The sequence below is a fragment of the Trachurus japonicus genome, chromosome 9 (assembly GCF_045865225.1).
Source record: "Trachurus japonicus isolate A0001 chromosome 9, Traja_1.0".
NCBI classification, from domain to species: Eukaryota; Metazoa; Chordata; class Actinopteri; order Carangiformes; family Carangidae; genus Trachurus; species Trachurus japonicus.
The window spans coordinates 29,834,727-29,854,276 of record NC_140915.1 but is presented as its reverse complement, the minus strand read 5'-3'; the positions used below and the strand labels follow the sequence as shown (position 1 = coordinate 29,854,276).

The 19,550-nt window shown below is 44.9% G+C and overlaps 1 protein-coding gene across 3 annotated transcripts in view; it reads left to right on the top strand.

The window, feature by feature from the left end:
- The window catches only part of LOC146981750 (tetratricopeptide repeat protein 28-like), a 179,025-nt gene that overhangs the window by 62,748 nt on the left and 96,727 nt on the right, over positions 1-19,550 (top strand). The window contains exon 1 of one of the 3 annotated variants that reach the window (XM_085787274.1): positions 1,857-2,688. The exons of the other annotated variants lie outside the window; for them this stretch is intronic. Within the exon in view, the coding sequence (XP_085643400.1) occupies positions 2,662-2,688 (27 nt within the window). The 5' untranslated portion in view covers positions 1,857-2,661. Of the gene's footprint in view, positions 1-1,856; positions 2,689-19,550 lie in introns of those variants that run through there. 3 annotated transcript variants of the gene reach the window in all.

The following is a 19,550-nucleotide window of genomic DNA, read 5'->3' as shown; positions in this document are numbered from 1 at the left end:
AGTGGCCTTTGATTGATCATCAGACATGCCTTTCATCAGACGGTCTCTTGTGCAAAACCTGTTTTAGATGGTGGGACTTTGTGATGTCTCGAGTGTGAGTGTGTGCTGCCTGAAAGAGAACATTAATGTAAACACTAGTATCTTAGTGCTGTGTTTCCATACTGTGGCTGCATACCTCAAAGCCAACAGAGAAAGAACTACAGTACATGCAGTGTGATCTATTATCAAGTGACGCTGAGACACTGATACTGTAACACAAACACACACTTCCTCTTTGAATACAAACCCGTCCTTTGATCGTGGTGCTTGACCACAGAGTGCCAGTCTGTTTGGGTACCAGCTGGGGCTGCGGATGTAGTGTCGGGCATTTTTTTTGTTCATGCTCATCCATGTGGATTACCCAGTGTCTTGTGGACTCCCTGTGCACAGCAGGAGTTTGTCCGTAGGGCCATATGTCAGCATGCCCCCCTCCTCCTGCTTGTCTTTTGTTATCTCAGTGACCCCGAGGTTCACCACGGACCCCGCTGACCCCGAAGACACACCAGCTTATTGACCAGCCCACAGCTCCATAAAGTCCATCACCCATAACCAATTTAAATCACAGGCCTATTGTTGAAACTGATTTCACCTCACATCAATATCGACCATTTCTTTCATTCACCTTCTTCTACATTGACGTTATTCCTCATGGATTACTGTAACAACAGGCTCGTTGCTGTATTAAGCGCCGCTCCGGGTTTGTGCTGCAACAACTGTGTTCAGCACCAGTTGATGTGTTGTAACTGTTGATAGCCGGTCTGTTTTGGGACTGTTTTCATTCTGTGACTGTGGCGGTGATTGTGGTGAGTGGGTTTTTACCAGAATAACCATGCCCTCTGTTTTGAATTTTATTCAGCCCACTTCCACAATTAATGATGAAAAGTCCGTTTCTTAGCGTGGAAAAAAACAGCAGATATTTTCTTTCATTTCAGCCAAATAATACCAAAAAAAGAAATGTTTGGTAGCCTCTGATGTGTGTGTGCTATAAAATATTGCACAGTATACTATATGTGACAGCTGCTCTCAGCAGGAGGAAGGAGGGAAAAGTGTACATACACAGGGCTGTGGTTGTCTCCAGCATCCAAGGCTCTCTGTCCTTTGTGAATCACCGTCTTTTATGGAAGAATTCAATTTATTATTCCCATTATAGCCTCTATTGAGCAAGTCAGTGCTGCAGTGGAGTGTGATGTTGTTTGAATCTCCTTAGGTCATTAACGCCACTTTAAACTGTGACGAGGGTTGCGTAGCATTGCTGGTTTACACAGAGCTGTTGAGCAGAAAGACATTGTCACATTTTTGTCACACATGTTTGCAGTCTGCCTAAATCTACAGTGTTTTTAAAGGAAAATATGCAAATTATAGTAAAATGTGGCTTCCTTACAGATATTGTAAAGCATTTTAATGGTGGAAGCTTAAACTGGAAATAAATATGAGCGTCAGCTGGTGATAAGTAGGTTTGTAATAGCATCATTGAAATGTCATTGTAGCTAATTATATGTAAAGAACAACTTTCACTTTGCAACCAATTTTCCCCCCCTGACCATGATGTTGGACTGGCACAACATGGGTGACACTTGGCAAGAGTGTCCAGGTTTAATACCTGGAAAAGTGTCCTTGAGCCACACAGCAAACCGCAGCCCTCCTCCTGTGTGGACACCAGCTTCAGCTCAGCTCAGCACCGAAACCTAAAGCGCACTCTTTTTTTTTTTTTTTCCTCTTGGCAAATCTGTTGCCGACGGCGCTATGACCCTGCTTCCTCCTGCCTGCTCAGCTCAGCTCCACAGCTCCAAGTCTGTAAACTGCAAGGCTGGAGGAGCGCAGGGAAGGAAGTCATCAGAGAGCTGTAGTCCAGTTTGTTGCTGTTGCAGGAATCAGGATATCCTTCCAGCTCCTCACAGAAATTCCAGGGATTTTTTTTTTTTTTGGCTGCTTGTACCCCCCTCCTCCCTCTGAAAGTAATCTCCTCGCTTGTCGCGCTGTCTCCGCCGGGCTCTGCTGGACTCCTTTTTTCCACCAGTACTTAACTAAAGTGTGTTGCGGCCGCTGGAAAACGGGATTTGACCACTGTGATGAATATTTCTGCATTTTGGCAACACGTCTCGTCCTCCTATCGCCTCCTTCTGATCGAAGAGAACAGACTGGGACACGGCGTATCCGTATTGCGCTCTACTAACGGTGTAGCCTACTTACAGGGGGACGACTTCGTTTCGGAAAAGTTTAAGAATTATTTTTTTCCTAATACACAGAGCGGATTGGTCCTGGAGGCGCCGATCCTGTGCGCCTGGTGAGGAGGGAGTGGGTTCATAGCGGACTCGTACTTTGGATTTACGCACAGGAAACCTTCACCTTAAACACTGTCAGTCGACACCATGTGTCTCTGATTTATTCTCCGAGCTCAACTGTGGATTTAACCAGTGTGTGATTTGTGTTGACTGTGCTGTCTCCCCCCTGAAATTACCGCAAAGCTGAGACTCGCACATCATCATGCATCGCTTCTTGGAGAAAATCTGCTGCAAAAATGAGGGAAGTCGAGAGGCAGCATGACTTGCGCTCTGGATTTCTTTGAATCTACATTCCATTCTCATATAATATCTTAATGCTGTTCAATTTTGGTTTACAAATATGATGAAATGGCAGCCCCGGAAGAAGGTGAGTCTGTCCGACGTTTATTTATTCTATCCAATCATGTCGATTAATGACGTTTTGTCTGGTTGATCCCAAGTTGTAAAGACAGGGCTCGGTCACAGACTGGCTGCTCCATTTGTTTACTACAAACGATACAACCTATAGATACTGTAGTAATGACTACAGCTGCACTGCATTGCACTGTACAGAACTGTAGCCAAAGAGGAGTTTATAGCAAAGACAAGTTTCTCCTCCTACTTTGATGTTTCTCGCTATTTTTTTTTTGCATTTTCTCTCCCAGTAAATGAATATGAGAGACAATCAGCTGTGTTGCACTACACTCTTCACACCTATAATGTGCTTGCATATTAATAATGCACCCCCCAGGGATTTAGAATATGTTGCCATGCTAATTTCTCACACTCTGACCTGTGTGCTATATGTGCTGCACCTACTTACAACATCAGACAGGCCTACAGTCTTAATCTGGACTAAGCAAGACATCAGTGATTAATGTGTCCTGCAGTGAATCTCTGGAGCTCTAAGCAGACACAATGTTGAGTCCTGTGTCTGAATAGAAAACACGCTTTTGAGAATTAAATATTGAAAGTGAAGCGTTACCGTCTTACCAAAAATCATACCTTAAAGTTTCACAATGAACACACCCCTCCTTAGATACCTGCAGCTTTTTTAAAGAGGATCCTCTGAGAAGACTAAGCCATGTGTCTCAGTTTCTTGTTTCCGTGCTCAGACATACCCTTTCTTTTCAAATTTGACTCTCTGTTATTGCTTCATTTTCATAGCTTTGGAGTATTACAACATGGAAAATGTCTGAAAATCATCTGGGGTCTATAAAAAAAAATTGTAGCACTAAAATGCCTATGGTTAGGATTTTTACCAGCAGGGGGCGCCTGTCTGACAAAAAGCAGCTTTGCAGAAGTGGGGTTTTGCTCTGGTGTAGAGTCAGGGAAAGAAAAGTGAAAGGATGTTCAACTCTTTTCTTTCCTCTTTAAGCTGTTTTGCATGATTTGAGACATTTTTTCCCTAAAGACTTTGTTCAGCAGTAGCATAAACACAGTGTGTTTTCATCCTTGGCCCAGATATTTTTGTCTTCTCATCTGAGACATGATGATGTTTTGTCTTTATAACCACCCATAAAGAGAACAAGTAACCAGTACCAGAGGCAGTGTAACCACAGCCACTGGTAGAAGCTGAAATCCACTTAATTGTGCATGGTTTTTCTAACCTGTGCCTCCTCTCGCCTTAATTAATTTCTGTATGTCGTTTGTTCCACATCAAGTGTCATTAATGTGGATAATCTCACCCTGAAAGAAGAGATGAAAGTAAATGATCAAAATCAAGCGTCTTAATGTTGAATTATCAGCAAAGAAAATAAAAGCTGTGAGCGTGTCCTAATGATTTCTGCAGCTGTGCATTGTATCTGCCAGAATCATCCACGAGACCCCCCTTTGAGGACTAAAAGCCTCTCCACACTGCAGGAATTGATTCCCAGCCACAGTGCAGTCACATGTGCTCAACCTGAAAATATCTTAAAAGTAACACAGTCTTTCATATGTAGATTATCTTTCCATCGAATCGCTTATGTTGGTGTCTCTCATCAAGGTGGAAAGTGGTTACTCTTGTTTTGTGTGATGTTGATTTATTAACCTGTTGGTGAGGCTGGATGCTAGATGCATATGTATGAACACAAGCACTTAGATGAGAAAACACAGCAGCGTTCAATATGTTGAATCACCTGCCATCCATATAATGTGTGTTTGTGACATTGTCCCTTCACCCTGGACTCTAGTTTGTTGCCAAGGATGATATTTCCAATAGCAGCCAGACAGCAGACATTGGAATGAAAACAGCTATTGTGCTCCACACCGTATAGGAAGTGATTTCTTTACAACACAGTGCTCTTCTTAGAAAAACATGCTCACACTAATGCCACTAAAGGTCCTTGAATTTCCCCGTTCTCACTTCTTGTTTATCAGCTTTGCAGTCTGTCTCTCTACTCCAGGTGTAGGTCGATGGGAATCAATGGAAAGTGTAGGAGAATTATACTGTGTCCAGTGTCCGCCTCTTCATAATGGATTACACTAATGAGTCAAAATTCCAGATCTATGACAATGAAGAGTTGAGAGAGCAATTCCATTAATTGTTGCCAGCAGATAGCTTATCTCTTCTGGAAACAGATAAAGAGAGTAAAGTTCCCTTTTTTTTCAGGGGATTTAGGTGATTAACTTTCTCTTCCTGCAGTTTGAAGATGCCCTGAACATCTGAGCTGTTTAGGAAAAAGTGTTGAAACGAAGAAGGGGGAGGCAGATGACAAGAGGCTGCCATAGACCAGGGTTTTCTGATGTTATATAAGGCTGTCAGCCCAGTGATGATCAATATTTCCCCCACAGACAGCTTAAAAGCCGAGTGCAGCAATACACAGTTGGCCTTTTTCCTTTTAAAGTACAGATACACTTATGTTTTGTGTCTGAGTCTGGGGAATGCTAACATGGCTCTTGTCCTGCCTGATAGCATAAGTGCAGTAGGGTGGGTGTACAGCAGCGGACACTGCAGTGCTCTTTGGTCCCATTGTAGAGGAAGGTAAGCATTAGAAAATATGGACAGTACCTGTCCTGGGGGAATGCTAACTCAGTAGGTCAGGTAAGAGATGGCGGCTTGCCTAAAAGTGTCCTGAAATGAACAAACAGCCACGGGTTACATTCTGTGGAATTGCTGGTTTTTAAGGCACTGGGTAAAAGGAACACTGTTTTTTGTGTCTTCATATGTTTGTCCAATGTGGTTTGGACATGAATTATGGACTCCAGTAGCTTGTGTGACTTATACCTGTCTGTATCAGACACTGACGCTGACTATGTTTTTTCCATGTCCATGAATTTCTTTTCCAACAGCTGAAAAACATTCCATGCTTCTTTTTTTTGCTGCCAGATGTGTTTTTAAGTCATCATCACCCTGTGTTATCTTGAGCCCAACATACTTGCAGCCCGGTAATATGTTGGGTGGTCTCATGTTACGGACCCAGGCTCTACGCTTAGGGCTCACATTATGCCTTGTGGCAGTCTGACCAAGCCAGAAGGAAGCGACTGTTTGTTTTTGTGGTTGTGCCAGATGTTTTTGCGGGTTTCACGCAGTTGACATAAAGCCTTCTCACCTGAGAAGGACAGGACGCCCTGCTCATGTTTCTGGGGCCACTCTCGATGGGAACTCGGACCTTAACCATCGGCAGGCACACTCCTACATCTCTGACCATGTTCATTGACTTTTCATCTCGGGGAGCTTCTCGTGCTGCTTTTTCCTCTTTGATTTGGTGTTATTTATGAGCTCTCCGGTGTGGGGCAGGGGGCGGAGGGCTGTCTCTCCCCCCCAGCGCACCATCAGTCCCTGTGACGTCTCCTGGCTGGCAGCAGCGCAGCAGTTTTGGAATACATTTACAGCAGGGGAAAACCCGTCAGAATGTGAAGAGAAGTGCTGGAAGACACACATCTGAGGAGAGGAGAAAACAGCCTCGGCTGCTGTCAGTGGGGGAGAGGAATCATTTGGGAGAGGCTGAGATGGCTGGACAAAGATTGAGACGCATCAGGGGACAAATGAATGGGGCTAGAGTGTAGGGTTGTAGGAAGTAATGTAGGTAGGTGGGTGGATATTGAGGAGAAGAAATGGAATTGCTGTAGAGCTCCGTGCGCTGATGGCATTTGAGATGGTTGGAATTTGAAAGTGAAAGAAAATGGGAAGGGGTGGGGGGCTGAAGAATAAGATGGTGCAGGAGATTTGGAGTTTGGAGTGAGAGGCCCTAGAGTGATGCAGTGGGGATAATTAATGATAGGGAGTGATAGCACCTGCTGTTCCCGATGCTGTGCAGTATTTACGGCCCAGCATGCCGAGTGGAACGGGCTGCGACTGTGTGGCCAGCCCCTCCTGGCCCATCCTCCTGGGTTGTGAAAAGATAGGATGGGGGTGGGGGATTGGGTCAGGTAAGGAGGTGTGTGTGTTAGTGTGTGTGTGTGGGAGGGGAGGGGGGTGGGAGGTTTGCGTGGGGAACAGCGACTCAGCAATATGGCTAAAATTTATGTGCTGCCCTCGCTCTGTTAATCCCAGTCCAGCGCTTCCCATTGGGAGAGCTCGACAGAGATGGAGGACAGAAAGAAGAGCTTCCTGGAATGCAAGGCCTCCCCTTGCTCTCGCTGTGACGCAGTGGTCTGCAGTATGTACAGGCTGCAGGGGTATGCCGGGTAAGGCACTCTGGGGAGTCCACTGTCAAAATCCAACAGGAGAAACAATGGAGACAATGGTGACTAGGCTATCCTGCTCTCATTAATCCTCATTCCTGGTACCTGCGCGGCCCACTGTGAGCGTGGAGATGGATTTTTGGATAGCAAGTGGTAAATGCGAAGATTGATTTATGTATACAACAGTCCATTTGTAATGCTTTCCTGCAAGCCTCAGAGCACTCATTTCTGATTTGCCGCAGCTTTCCTTTACCCCCCAGTGGTTCTGTTTGAGCAAATGGAGCTATGTTGGATTTTATTGAGGTCATTGTTCCAGGGGTGTGGTCAGCTGCTCTTAGGGCTCAGGAGGTGCCTGCCTCTGGGTGCCTCCACAGGGAATAAAGCGGGCCTGACTTGATGGACCACATCAATAGGAACACATTTCCTTGTTCTATGAGGTGGAACAGTCCTCTGCAGGACTTAAGCTCTATTCTTTTCATTCTTTTCACTGGTTAAGCTTCTGTATTATGTACTCAGTCTTGCATATACTGTAGAGAGCCAGTGTTTCAGACATAAGCTGGCTAAAACATGTTTTGAATAAGGCACTGTCAATGGCACTAGAGCCACATCCCTTTCAGCATATGGCTTGAAAAACATGCATACTTGTCTCTGTTTCACAACATTTATCAGAGTGCAGCTGCCAAAACCGCAGTTCCTACGTTCCTTTATAACTCTGCACTGGACTGGTTCCAGTGGGCCGGGCATAGCATCGGCTCAGTCTTCAGGCCCTGCAGCTGTCTCCATCCAACACAGTGCTGTATGTTGTGACAGACATTCGCTGCTTGTGTGCTTTAAAAAGGCCCTGTGATTCAGCCTGGATGGAGACGTGTGAAGAGCACCACTAATACCACCCTGCCTTATACTGATGCCCCTAAATCCCACTAATTCCATCTCTTCTTTTGTCAGAGATGGGATTCATAAGCCCGTCTTTGAAGGCTCAATTTTCCAGGAGTGTGTCCATGGCTTAGCTGTAGCCTTCATGTAGCCAGGACTAGACATTCCATTCCTTGGATTGATGGCCTGGTCGGGCACCTGAATGGTCAGTATCTTGCTCTAGAGTAGATTATTGATGATTATTGAGTGTGAAAAATAAAAGAGTCAATTAACCTCAGAATCTTCATGAGCACTGCCCACTTGGTTAAATGGCACACGGTGCTAGAGAGAAGCAAATCAGTCTCGGCTTGTCTCTTCCATTCGGTTTCTGAGAAGGAACTGAGGTGCTGTGCTGTGTTTTCACAGTCCAACGGTGTAGCAGACACACACAAACACACACACACACACAAACTGCTCCCCCAGGGGTCACAGTAACAACCTAGCCCGGAGCAGATTGTTTTAGTTCCCCTCATCGTCACCCTGGCCTATCTGGCCCTCCCTCTCCTCACGTTTTCCTGCCATCCTGAAGGTGGTGAAGGAAGCTAAGGAAAGTTTTTTTTTTTTTTTTTTTTACTGCTGGCTGTAAAACCCTGCAGGAAGGAAGGAGAAATGGTGCTGAGTGCGACCCACTGAGACGCCTTTTCCCTCTCTGTCTCTCAGGCTCAGCTTAGCTGCCGTTCCCTCTTGTAAGTTTGGATTTATTTATATGAGGCTTATACTGGGATACTTATGTCAGGCATATGTTTATAGTTGCTAAGATATGTGGGCCAGGAGCGCTTCCATATCCTCCACGGGGCTTGTCTCCTAAGGGAGATTCATGATTCCAGCTCCTCTAACAAGGCAGACAGACAGGTGGTGACTGACAGGCACGCTGAGATAGATTCAGTAATGAGGACCACAGAACAAACCTCTGTGGTCCACCCCCCATTCTTCACCATCTCAAATGATCTCATGCCTCATAGATTTTTATATATTTAACTAGGGGTTATGTTGCAGTCTAACAGAGCCATGGCTACTTACAGCATAATGCTGTGTGTGCCCCCTCCCCCCCTCTCTATGGCTCCTCTGTGTTCACCCCAACTCTTGTCACCTCCTGTTGTGCATGTTCCTCCGGTTGTGTACGACTTAAACCTAATGGGGATTTGTTTGTTTGCTTGTGCTGATGTCTGTAGGCTACATTTGTGGATGTGACTTGAACCTCGATGCTTTCCCCACCCTCCATGAATATATTGTGTCAACTTTTATCCCGCATACTGCATGTACTGTATTGGTGCATTTTAAAATGCCGGTTTATGGTGTTTGTCTCGAAGTCTATTGGCAAATGGTTGTCTTGACAGGTGAGCGATATCCCGGTGTCAGATAGGACATGATTGATGGAAACTGTGAAACATTATCATCCATCAGAGATACTGAAATACTCTGCCTTCTCCATCTCTCCTCCAGCCCCGTCATTCCCCTCCTCCAGTCCTCTCTCTTGATCTATATTCCTGCGACCGGGGTCAGAGGCCACATTAGAGCGCATACTGTCGAGCAGTCTGGAGAGTGCTCCAGTTACCACTGTGAAATCTCAAGCATCAGCGGCTTCTTAGCTGTTTAAATATACCTTACGAGGCCGAGCGCCGCTGCAGGGCCCCGGCCAGACGCTACACAATGTCTATGGTGTGACGTTACATTATTTTAAGTAATGTCTGCCTTTATAGCCATGTAAAAATGTGTTTGCTGCCCTCGCCACCTGTCTGGGTGTTTCTGCATGATGAAACCACGCTGCACAGAACATGTTTAGTGCCTTGAATGCTACTCAGTCTTCTGCAATAAAAACTAGTATATTCACTCGTTCCAGCTGCTCCAATGAGGGCTTGAAGAAAAAAAAAGAAAGATACATAATCACTCATTGGAACAAAAGACTGTAACTTGGCACACAACAGTTGGTGTAACGCTTCAGGTGTGAAATTACCCTCCCAATTTACATTTGGGAGTGTGTATTAAGCCCCTCCTCTTCGTCTTGCTATGAACAATGTTGTCTTTTAGCAGCTGCAAGAGAAAACTGCAACTGCTGTGCTAGTATTTTCCAGGCAATAGTATCTTTGACAGAATAGTAGCGTTCAGCTGCCCCATTAGGACTGGATGAAGCAGCGGTGCAGCTCAGGTACGGAGGTGCTGACTCAACCTGCTGAGCCTTGTGTATAACGAATGGATACATTATACTTTACAGACACTGAATGCTTCTTGTTTTGCTGCCGCTGGGCATTGCACGGTTTTGCAACAGTGCCCCGGGGACATTGTTCTTACACAGCCTTGCCGGACATGTGAAACTATCCATGCCTGAGTCTTGTCAGTGTACACAACTGCGTGTGTCCATCAGTCTCTCACCGGCAGCAGCAGCAGCATCCCCGTAACAGGCTAAGCTGCTCGTCTGCGAGGATGCACAGCTGAACTTGCACACAAACCTCTTACCTGGAAGCCTCGGATTGTATTTTCCTCTAAACAACTGGGACATTGTATTATTTATAGCGTTGCAGTTGCACACGAGCTCAACAGCTATCAGCTTGAAACTCGTATGGATTCATATTAGGTTCTCAAAAAATGCGCTGCAGTTGGTTTGAGCTAAGCTGTTGACATTTAAGCCAAAAGATCCATTTCCCCCCAGCTCTCTGTCACTCCATCCCCTCGCTCCTCCAGCTCCGCGTTGTGCTGCTGCTCCTGTAGCTCGCTTAGCAGGGCCTCAGGCAGAGCAGGTGCAGGCTGCTGTGATGGTGGCTCTTTAGATGCGCACACACAAACACACACACACACACACACACACACACACATACACACGCACGTCGTGGGTACACTCAGGGGAGATGGCTTGGCTGTGGTTCTCAGTGAAATGGCAGACCAGGATTGTTTGTTGGAGAGGAGAAAAGGCTCTGTGCTGGTTGTATTTGGTGGCCTAAGTAGAGAGTGAGCAGGTGTTTAGAAATTAAAGCGGTCCTCCATGTGCCAGACTGCTCCACGTCCCAAAGGAACTATTTCAAACTGGTAAAATCAGGTTTGCTGCAAATCTGTTGACAATGCTGCGAGTTGCTCCGCCAGTTGGTGTTTTAAAGTGTGTCTTTCTGGCGCTGTGTTAAAAATCTAATTTAATAAGTTGGGTTTTTCCCTGTTGCTTCAGTTAATGAATTACATGGTCCAAGGCCTTAATCGATAGAAATTGACCAAATCTCTCCTGTGCATTGTTTTTTCTAAGATATGTAATAACTTTATCAAGAATGCATTTCGTCAAAGACTGCACGAACCATACACAATCCCTCCACCTACGTAGGTTGGTGTAAATGGGTTCAGTACTTTTTGCATAGTCCTTTGGGCAAATAAACAAACAAACCTTGATGCAGGTAATTAACTGGATACCTTAATGTCAGAGCAGAAATACCCACAAACAGTTTGACATCTAATCTGTTGCTCTTCTCGTCTTAGTGGCTGTCCTCTGTTTTCTTGTTCATGCTGTGCTTAGTTTTGACAAAAAAAAAATTGACTTGACATTTGAAATGGATTTCTAATCAAAGTGAGAGACAAATGTAATGGCTGCGTGATTGAGCTGTCAGTCTGATGACTGTCTGCGAGGCGGCTTTGATAGAAAATACTTTGCGATCCTTTATTTCCACTACAGGATTAATAATTAGAAACTGATGAAAAATGTTGAACAATAGCAGACTTGTGGATCAGCACAACACATTTAGGGCGCCGCTTTTTCCTCATTGCACCGCACATGTGACACATGTTTCCTTTGTAAATGGAGTTTGTCAGTCTTCAGAGCACTGTGTGGCAAACAGACAGATGGACTGGCAGGTTGACAGATAATGGTGATGCGAATGCGGCGGGTGACACTCCTTCAGAGACACCTCTTTGACTGCTATCACAGCCACTTGTCCCCGATCCCATGAAGAGAGACTCATTTAATTCCCTGTCCTCGTTTCCTGCCATGACGGAAAGTTGTCGCCCTGGCACAGGAACCGATCATCTCAGGAAACATACACAAAACAACAAAAGACAGAGGGATGTTTCTCTGCCGATCACCCGGTATACGCATTCTGTGACTTCCATTCTCTCTCATTAGGTATTGATGCACGTGCTTCGTTGTCTCAATCAGAGTGCGTCTTTAAGTGCTTTCCTGTTTGGGAAATTAGCGTCAAATGATCTTGTTTGAGTGCCCGTCTCTTCTTGGCTTGTGTGATGGTGAGTCCCGGGGGGATTTGTGAGAGGATTCAGATCGGAGGTTGTTGAGAGGAGGGGGAGTTATGAAACCTGATTAGAATATGCTTTGAGTTAATTAACTAACATTTTTTTTCTCATTCCATCTATCTATGTGTAATCTAATTACAGATGGTGATTTTCCAGTTCCTATCAAATGAAAATGTAACTGGTCCCATGAGGAGTTGGTGGTGGTGGTGGTGGTGGTGATGAGTGGGGGCTATAATGATACCCCTCCCTGCTTCTCACCCACCTCCTGGTCTCATCCTCTTAAAGCTGCATCGAGGACTTGTCAGGGCAGAACGCTTTGTCTCCATCAATGTACATTCTGCATTTTCTGCCATGGAAATGCCACAGCGTCTGTAGATGTCACACACTGTAGATGTCTCATCATTTAATTCATTATGAATTAAAGAGAGTTACAGCTTGAGGAAACAGTGACCTGGTTTCTGTAGGTGTCTGCCCCCTCTATATTTCATGTTTCCTTCTGTAGGCAACAGTTCAAACACGTGATGAGATGAACATAAATTGCATCATGCATGCTGGGTTATAAAGGGGGAACAATGAGAGCTATGGCACTACCCTAAGAAATGGTGGGCTATAGAGTACTTAAGCTGCAGTATGGACTCCAGACATAATTGTGAACAGATGGCGGAGGACCTCTCATATTCGTTTCTGTCGTCCTACGTTCCACTGCTTTTGTTCTGCCTGCTTCTCCCAACTTCTTTATGCTTTCCTTTCAAACTTCTCAGAGTGGAGCGAACTTCTTCATGCTGACACCCCCCTTTGTTTCTGCATGTTGAATATCTGAGCAACTCTTGTCATGGTAGCTGATTGGAAAGATCAAGAGCTGCTCTACAACTCCAGTCTCTTTGTGTGAGAGAAGTTAAAGGCCAAAAATGCAATTCAAGCACTTCTGTCTACCCTCAGAGATGACACTCATATTAGTGCCAGCGTCTTGCTTTCCTGTCTCACATCTTTTTCTGCCTTTTTTCTCTCCCTCTGTCTAAATTCAAACCCCTCATTTCTCCCCATCTACCTCTGCATATCCTCTGTACTCCATCTTTATGTCAGTGTCTCTTAGGAAGAAACAGCCTTTAGCTGTAAATTGGCCCATTTCTCACATTTCATTTCCAAAAGTTGAGGCAGGTAGAGACGGGTGGGGGGAGAACCTGCTAGCCACAGAATTCATTAATCTCCCTGGGTCCTTGAAACAAGAGACTCAGGGTTTTTTTCTTCCACAAATCAGTCGAAAAAATTGTTTCTCTCTGTGTTGCATTTCAGCGCAGAGCCAGCAGCGTACACATGTATACAAGCATCATATATACTGGTTGTGAAATGAAACAGAAGCCAACAGTTAGCACAGAGCATTTTGCAGCACACCAGGCTCAATGGCTTCCTATAAGTGAAGAAAAATATCAGGACGTTTCCATTATTCTGCAAATGTGTAAGTCCGTAAAAGCATAAAATTAGATATCTGTGGAGCATAAAATTAATTCTGAGACCTCTACAAAAGGTCAAAGGATATTTTCAAACTAAACCCATGATTAGCTTCTTGTTTGACATACAATGTTAATGCTTGGTAAGAAGTTACCCAGTGTGGAATTGGTATGTCCAGTCACACATTAATCCAGCTTTGAAGTCTTCTAAGTCTTTTGTGACCTACTAAGGATTACGGGTGAATTTGCCATATTGTTCTGATGCGTGTACATAACATTTCAGGCATTATTGAAAATTTGTGGTTGCAGAGCATTTATGCTGTTGCCGCAGTCTCTTCGTGCTCGCTGTCCCATTTTCTCCAGCCGCCACTTTTCCGTGGTCGGAGATTAGGGGAGGGAGGAGAGTGTAGCAGCCAATTACAGTTATATCTTTGTCCTGCCGTAGACTCCCCACTGTCTGCAGCCCTCTCCTCAGTCAAAAGAGGACCCTCTTTTTTTTCCCTAGCAGCCCAATTTGTCAAGATCACTCATTCAGATTGGTGTCATTTTGAGTGGGGGCTGGTGTCTGCCTTTGGAGAGGACTGATTACAGTGACGGCAGATGAAAAGCCAAAATGCAGATGATCCTTAATCTCTTTTGAGGAGTCGTACCTCCTCTTGGTTTTCTTCACCTCTTTATCTCGTGATCCCATTTCCTTCTCGTTCAAGGTCTTCCCGGTGTCCCATTGACCTCTCATTCTTTCTCCTTGATTTCCTCCTCTCTTGATCTCCTCTCTGCTCTTCATTATCTCTTCTCACTCTGATTCAGTTTCGCAATGTACCCTCTTCCGCTGGCTCTGTTTCTATTTCTTTTTGTCTCTTTCTTTCTCCCCTCTTGGCAGCAGACTCCTTTAATGTGTGGATGACACAGCACCGACCCCATGTAAATATGTAGGCTAATCTGGGCTTTCATTAGTTTGTGTACATGAATATTGCATGACTGGTTCTCCTGTGCTAGCCCAGATTAGTTCTCAGTCTTTTCCCTTGGTTAATTGAAAACCATTATAACTGACTGCAGTCAAGAGTCGTGCTCCAAAAAGCTCCTTTCTCAGGCTGCGCCGAGGCAGCTCTGATCTCCCCCTATACCCCTCCGTACCCCTCCTATCAAACCCAAAGCTCGCTTTTCAAATGGACACCAATCAAAAGGCTCTACTGGGAGAGGCAGAGAAGAGTGTTGGGAAATGAGGTTAAGTGCGCAGACTGACCGACCTTCAATATTGCAACGCCCTCCATATCAGAATCTGACAGCCCGTGAGAGTGTGGAAAGAAAGGGCTTGGTGGGAAGAATTGTAATTGGACTTGGATACCAGAAAGTAGATGGAGCATTTAAGGCTCCGACCTGTCTGTTTTCAAGTGCATGAAGGGTATGAGATGACAGATCCACCTCTGTGGTTTTTTGACAAGAGCTTCAGTTTCCTTTTGACCACGATAAACAACATAACATTCACAACCCCCACTTACTACTTGATACCTAATTCATTTTGGATGGAATGAGACTACATGACAGACCGAGCATGGAGAAAATGTCAGTGCCGAGTTCATAATTTTATGCCCCGTATTTTTTTTTTTTTTTTGCTGGTTGTTCAGATCTTCAGAAGAGTGTCTGTGGGGTGCTATTTTAAACAGGCCTCTCCTTTCTCTATCTGATCTTGTGTTGTTACTCGGGGATATGGGGGGTTGAGCAGAGTGTGTCGAGACTCTTTGGAAACAAGGTCCTCCATGTTGCCCCCGGACACGTTCCCCCCTATCAAGCAGCTAATTTTATGCAACCCTCATCATGCCATTGGAACAGAGAAGGAGACGGAGAGAGATATTATCTTCGGGATTGGTGCCGAAATAAGAGGAGGAAATTGAGTGGAAAGTGTAAAAGCAAGCGGTATATCATCATGGGAGCATGTTTTTCCTGCCTCCATCCTCTTTCCTCATTTATTATTTTTCCAAAAGAGACTATCCTTCTGTTGTCAGTTTGCCTCCCCGCTTCACTTTTTATGTCCTGGGAGGTTGGGAGTTGTGAGCTTGTGTATGTAAGATGTTTACACATCAGTTGAGAAGCATGCGCAATTGCGCGCACATATATACACATCCTGTATGTGTGAGTGTGTGTGTGCTTCCTCCTGGAGCATCTTGCCCGTGCCTGTAGCTGTGGTGACTGTTTACCTATGCTACTAGACTCCCCTTACAATTTCATGTATTTTCCGCACCGTTATTTTTTCTGTGTAATACCTCTGCTCTCTTCCTTCACCTGTGCTGATTTGTTTAAAACCAGACACAGAAATTCTATTTTCTCCTTTGACCTTGATGATGCTCTGCTGACACTTTTGTGTGCACAAGTGGCATTTTCTTTTTTTGCAATGCGAATGCTGGAATAAAACCGCATCACCTCAACACACCCTTCCTTCTTCCCTTTCCTCTTCCCCATAATTTCCCATCTCTGTTTCCACCACACGACACTGCAGTGCTGGCAGGTTTGTGGTGAGGCTTCAGGAATGGAAATGAGATGCACGGTATGGTGGCACTGTGTCAAAGAGCAGCAGATTGAACATTAGCCTGAATGGTCCAGCAAATGTTTGCTGATTTTTTTATTCAAATTAGCCCAGAAAATTGGCTCAGGAGCCAAGGGTACAGAGGGAGCTCTGCAGTGGACACCTGCTCTATTAACCCCACATGATGTGTTCATGTGTTTGGGTGTTATTGCATGAATTATCACAAGTGCGAGGTAGAGTGCGGTGTGTTTGTGTGCCATTTGTGTTTATGTGTGACCCAGGAGGAGAGAAAGTTAGATTAAGCCACATTTAGCAACTTATTAGTTGTTATATGGGCAATGTCTTTTTTGTGTTTGTTTTCCTGAAAGCAAAGTTTTCCTCTTTTAGTCCAACATTTAGACAAAGAATGAATCTGAGCGGGAGCAGAGGGAGGGCTGCTCCAGCCTGACTTCAGACAGGATTATTTATGGTGTATGTGGCTGTCGTTGGTGTTTGACTTATTGCAGGGTCACAGGATGTGGGTGGATTTAGGTGGTACTTTATCACTCTTACCTCACCATTCTTAATCAAGTCACGTCCCATCCTGTCACTGCGCTGGGTCACCTCCAGTATCTGCATCTGTATCTGTGTGTGTGTTGTGTGTGTTTGTGCCTGTATGTATAGTATACACTGTATACTTGATACCACTTGATAGTATCGACCCGGACCACACACGTCACCTTCCTCCGCAAACTGACGACATGTTCGCATCAAGCAAACAAACATGCTTGTTGTTCAGGTCCAGACTTTAGGGCTCCAGTAATTCACTGACCTGATGCACTAATGTATACACCAAGTTTCCTGAAAGATGATTCATTGCTGGACAAATTACCAGTCACTGTCCACTGACTCCTTTCCAGTACCATGTACCTGCTCGTTTGTCAACAGCTCACCAGGCCGTACAATTGCCTGCATAAATTCTATGCAGACAGCTTTGTCCTTTTAAAATAGTATCAGTTTATGAAGAGTCATTTAGTATCAGCCTCCATTCAAAGAATACGCCACTGATTTAATGTCACACATTAATATCACTGTGGGACTCACAGTGGTGAGTAAAAAAAAGGATCAGAATCAATGCAGCAGAACTAGAGATTTCTTTTTAATTCTACACATTCTTACACAAAATTTCAATTGGACTAGTTTGGTCAGAGACTCTGATGTACTGTGCTCGTAGCGAGTGACGCAGCCTGAAGCTGGCTGCCTCATGCAGCGATGAGGAGCAGGCTACAAAGGTCTCATAAGCTCACTCCTTCCTAACTCCGAACACCCTGGTTTTCTTCCATTTTCAGACCTGTAGTCTAGAGAGCCAGTACATTTTGTGCAGCCCTCTATGGAGCCGCAAAAGGCTTTAAACAAACCTTTTCTTCTTATGCAGTTGTACTGCCCAAGAGCTGTAAACAGACTTTGATGTGTAAAATCGATGGAATTCCCCTTTAACTGCGAAGGCCAACTCCATGCATGGGCTGTAATGTAATATCGTCATAACCATGCAGCTCTGCCCTTGTGTGGACTTATATCTTTACTGTGGTGCTGCATGTTGCCCTCAACCCCCCCCCCCCCCCCCCCCCCATCGTTGTCCTTGGTTGGTTTGTGCGCTTTGACAGTGGCTGTCCTGCTTTTAACCTTAGTCCAAAGCCATGACTGATGGGATTTTACCAAGTCTCCTACCTGCTTCAGCTCTCACAGATGATATATGTTTGTACTGGAATTTACCTTGTGTGTTTGCCTCTGTGTGTGTGTGTGTGTGTGTGTGTGTGTGTGGGTGGGTGTGTCAGATCGTTGAGGGTTGTGTTCTGTATCTTTTGCTCTGGGATTTGTCTTTGAGTAATTTAACTAGGAAAGAACAAGTGTCTGCGGCTCTCTGTTGGACGTGTCTCACGACTAAATCTCAGCTGACTAGATATCATGCCAGCCGGGTATTAAATGTTTAATGCTAGTGGATGTAGGAGATTGCCTTCTACTTGTCCTGATTAAATATTTAGGGATGTCTGAATGGTGCATTTGACATTGCTAGGTGCTGAGGGACCCTGTTCACAGTGTGAAGTGAGGGAACATAACTGACTGCCAGCTGTCTATTTGGTTGTGACTAGGGTGCAACTGGGACCTCGGCTGAGTACAACTGGTGGCAGACACAGAATGGAAGGTGAGAGTGGTTATATTTAGCCATGTCCTTCCAAACAAAGCCCCGTTTCCTCTTTTCACAGCAGCACCCTGCCTCTATGAGAACCTTGCTTTGTCCTTTTGAATATAGGGGACACCAGACGAGGATAAAACTCGGCAACCGGGGGTTGGCATACAGACCTATTTTAGATGTCTGCAGACAACTGTGAGTCTTGTATTTCTTAGTTTAACTTTATGGAGACTGCAAATGCTGCCAATTTAAGAACACAGTGCGATGGAGTATACATTAACAAAAAAGTAGTGTTTCCGACTACAGTAAAAGTTCTCCGAAGGAAAGCAATTGAGGTTATTTTAGTTTCCATCTGGAAAAGCAGCAAGGCGCAAGTACAAAGACAGACTTGGATTAATATCTTAAAATCAAAGAGCCGCTCACACACCAAATTCCATGATCCCTTTACCTGACATCTTTGACCACACTCAAAGTGGAAAAGACTGGTAAAGCAGCAGTAGTTTGGGGGTTGCTGATAATTCTTTATAGTGGATGCTGAAAGAAACTTTCAGTATATAAATAAGTTAATGTGGAATTTATTCAGATCCATTTTCAGATTTCTGGCAGCCTCGTGCATCACGAGGCTTCATTTCTGCTGTGGAGATTATAGTAACGTTACACTGGTCGGCTTTCTAGCTTTGGCAGTAGAACATGAAATAACATGTACAGTGCATAGACTCACTGAGCTGTATTGTAGAATGTCAGAGGCTGGAGTCATGAAAAGACTTAACTTCACGGGTATAATATTGATATAAATCTAGTGAATAGATCACAGCAGGCAGCTCATATAAATCAAGATGTGTCCATGAATAATGTTTTGTGTGATATATGAAAATGTCGATCTGTACGCTCCTGTACAGCTGCCTGGAGTGTGTGCTTCGCTGGATATTTTGACTCTACGGTGTCTGAAAAATTCAACAGATGTCTTTCTGTGTGTTTAGCATTTTTCTGTGGTGGGATGTGATCTTCAGGGGCCTCTCAGGTTATTCTCCTTCCTCAGAAGCAGTGAAAGGTGTTAGGATATCAGAGGCATATCTTGACACGGGACCCCTGGGATCCACTCAGGAGACACCTGGTCGCACCACAGACCACTTTACAGCGCCGGCTCACACTGGCGCCCATTGTTCTGTTGAGACGCTCACAATGGAGACATGCACACGGAGACGTATTCTGCAGAGAGACAAGATGCATTCCTCGGAGGTTACGACGTATTGAACACCCTGGCGCTTACATCCATATGCGCTTCCACATGGCGAATATACAAGTCGTGCACTGTGTCACCCAAAACAACTGCAGCCTGCAACTGGAGAGATAAAGGGGGAATGGAGGCA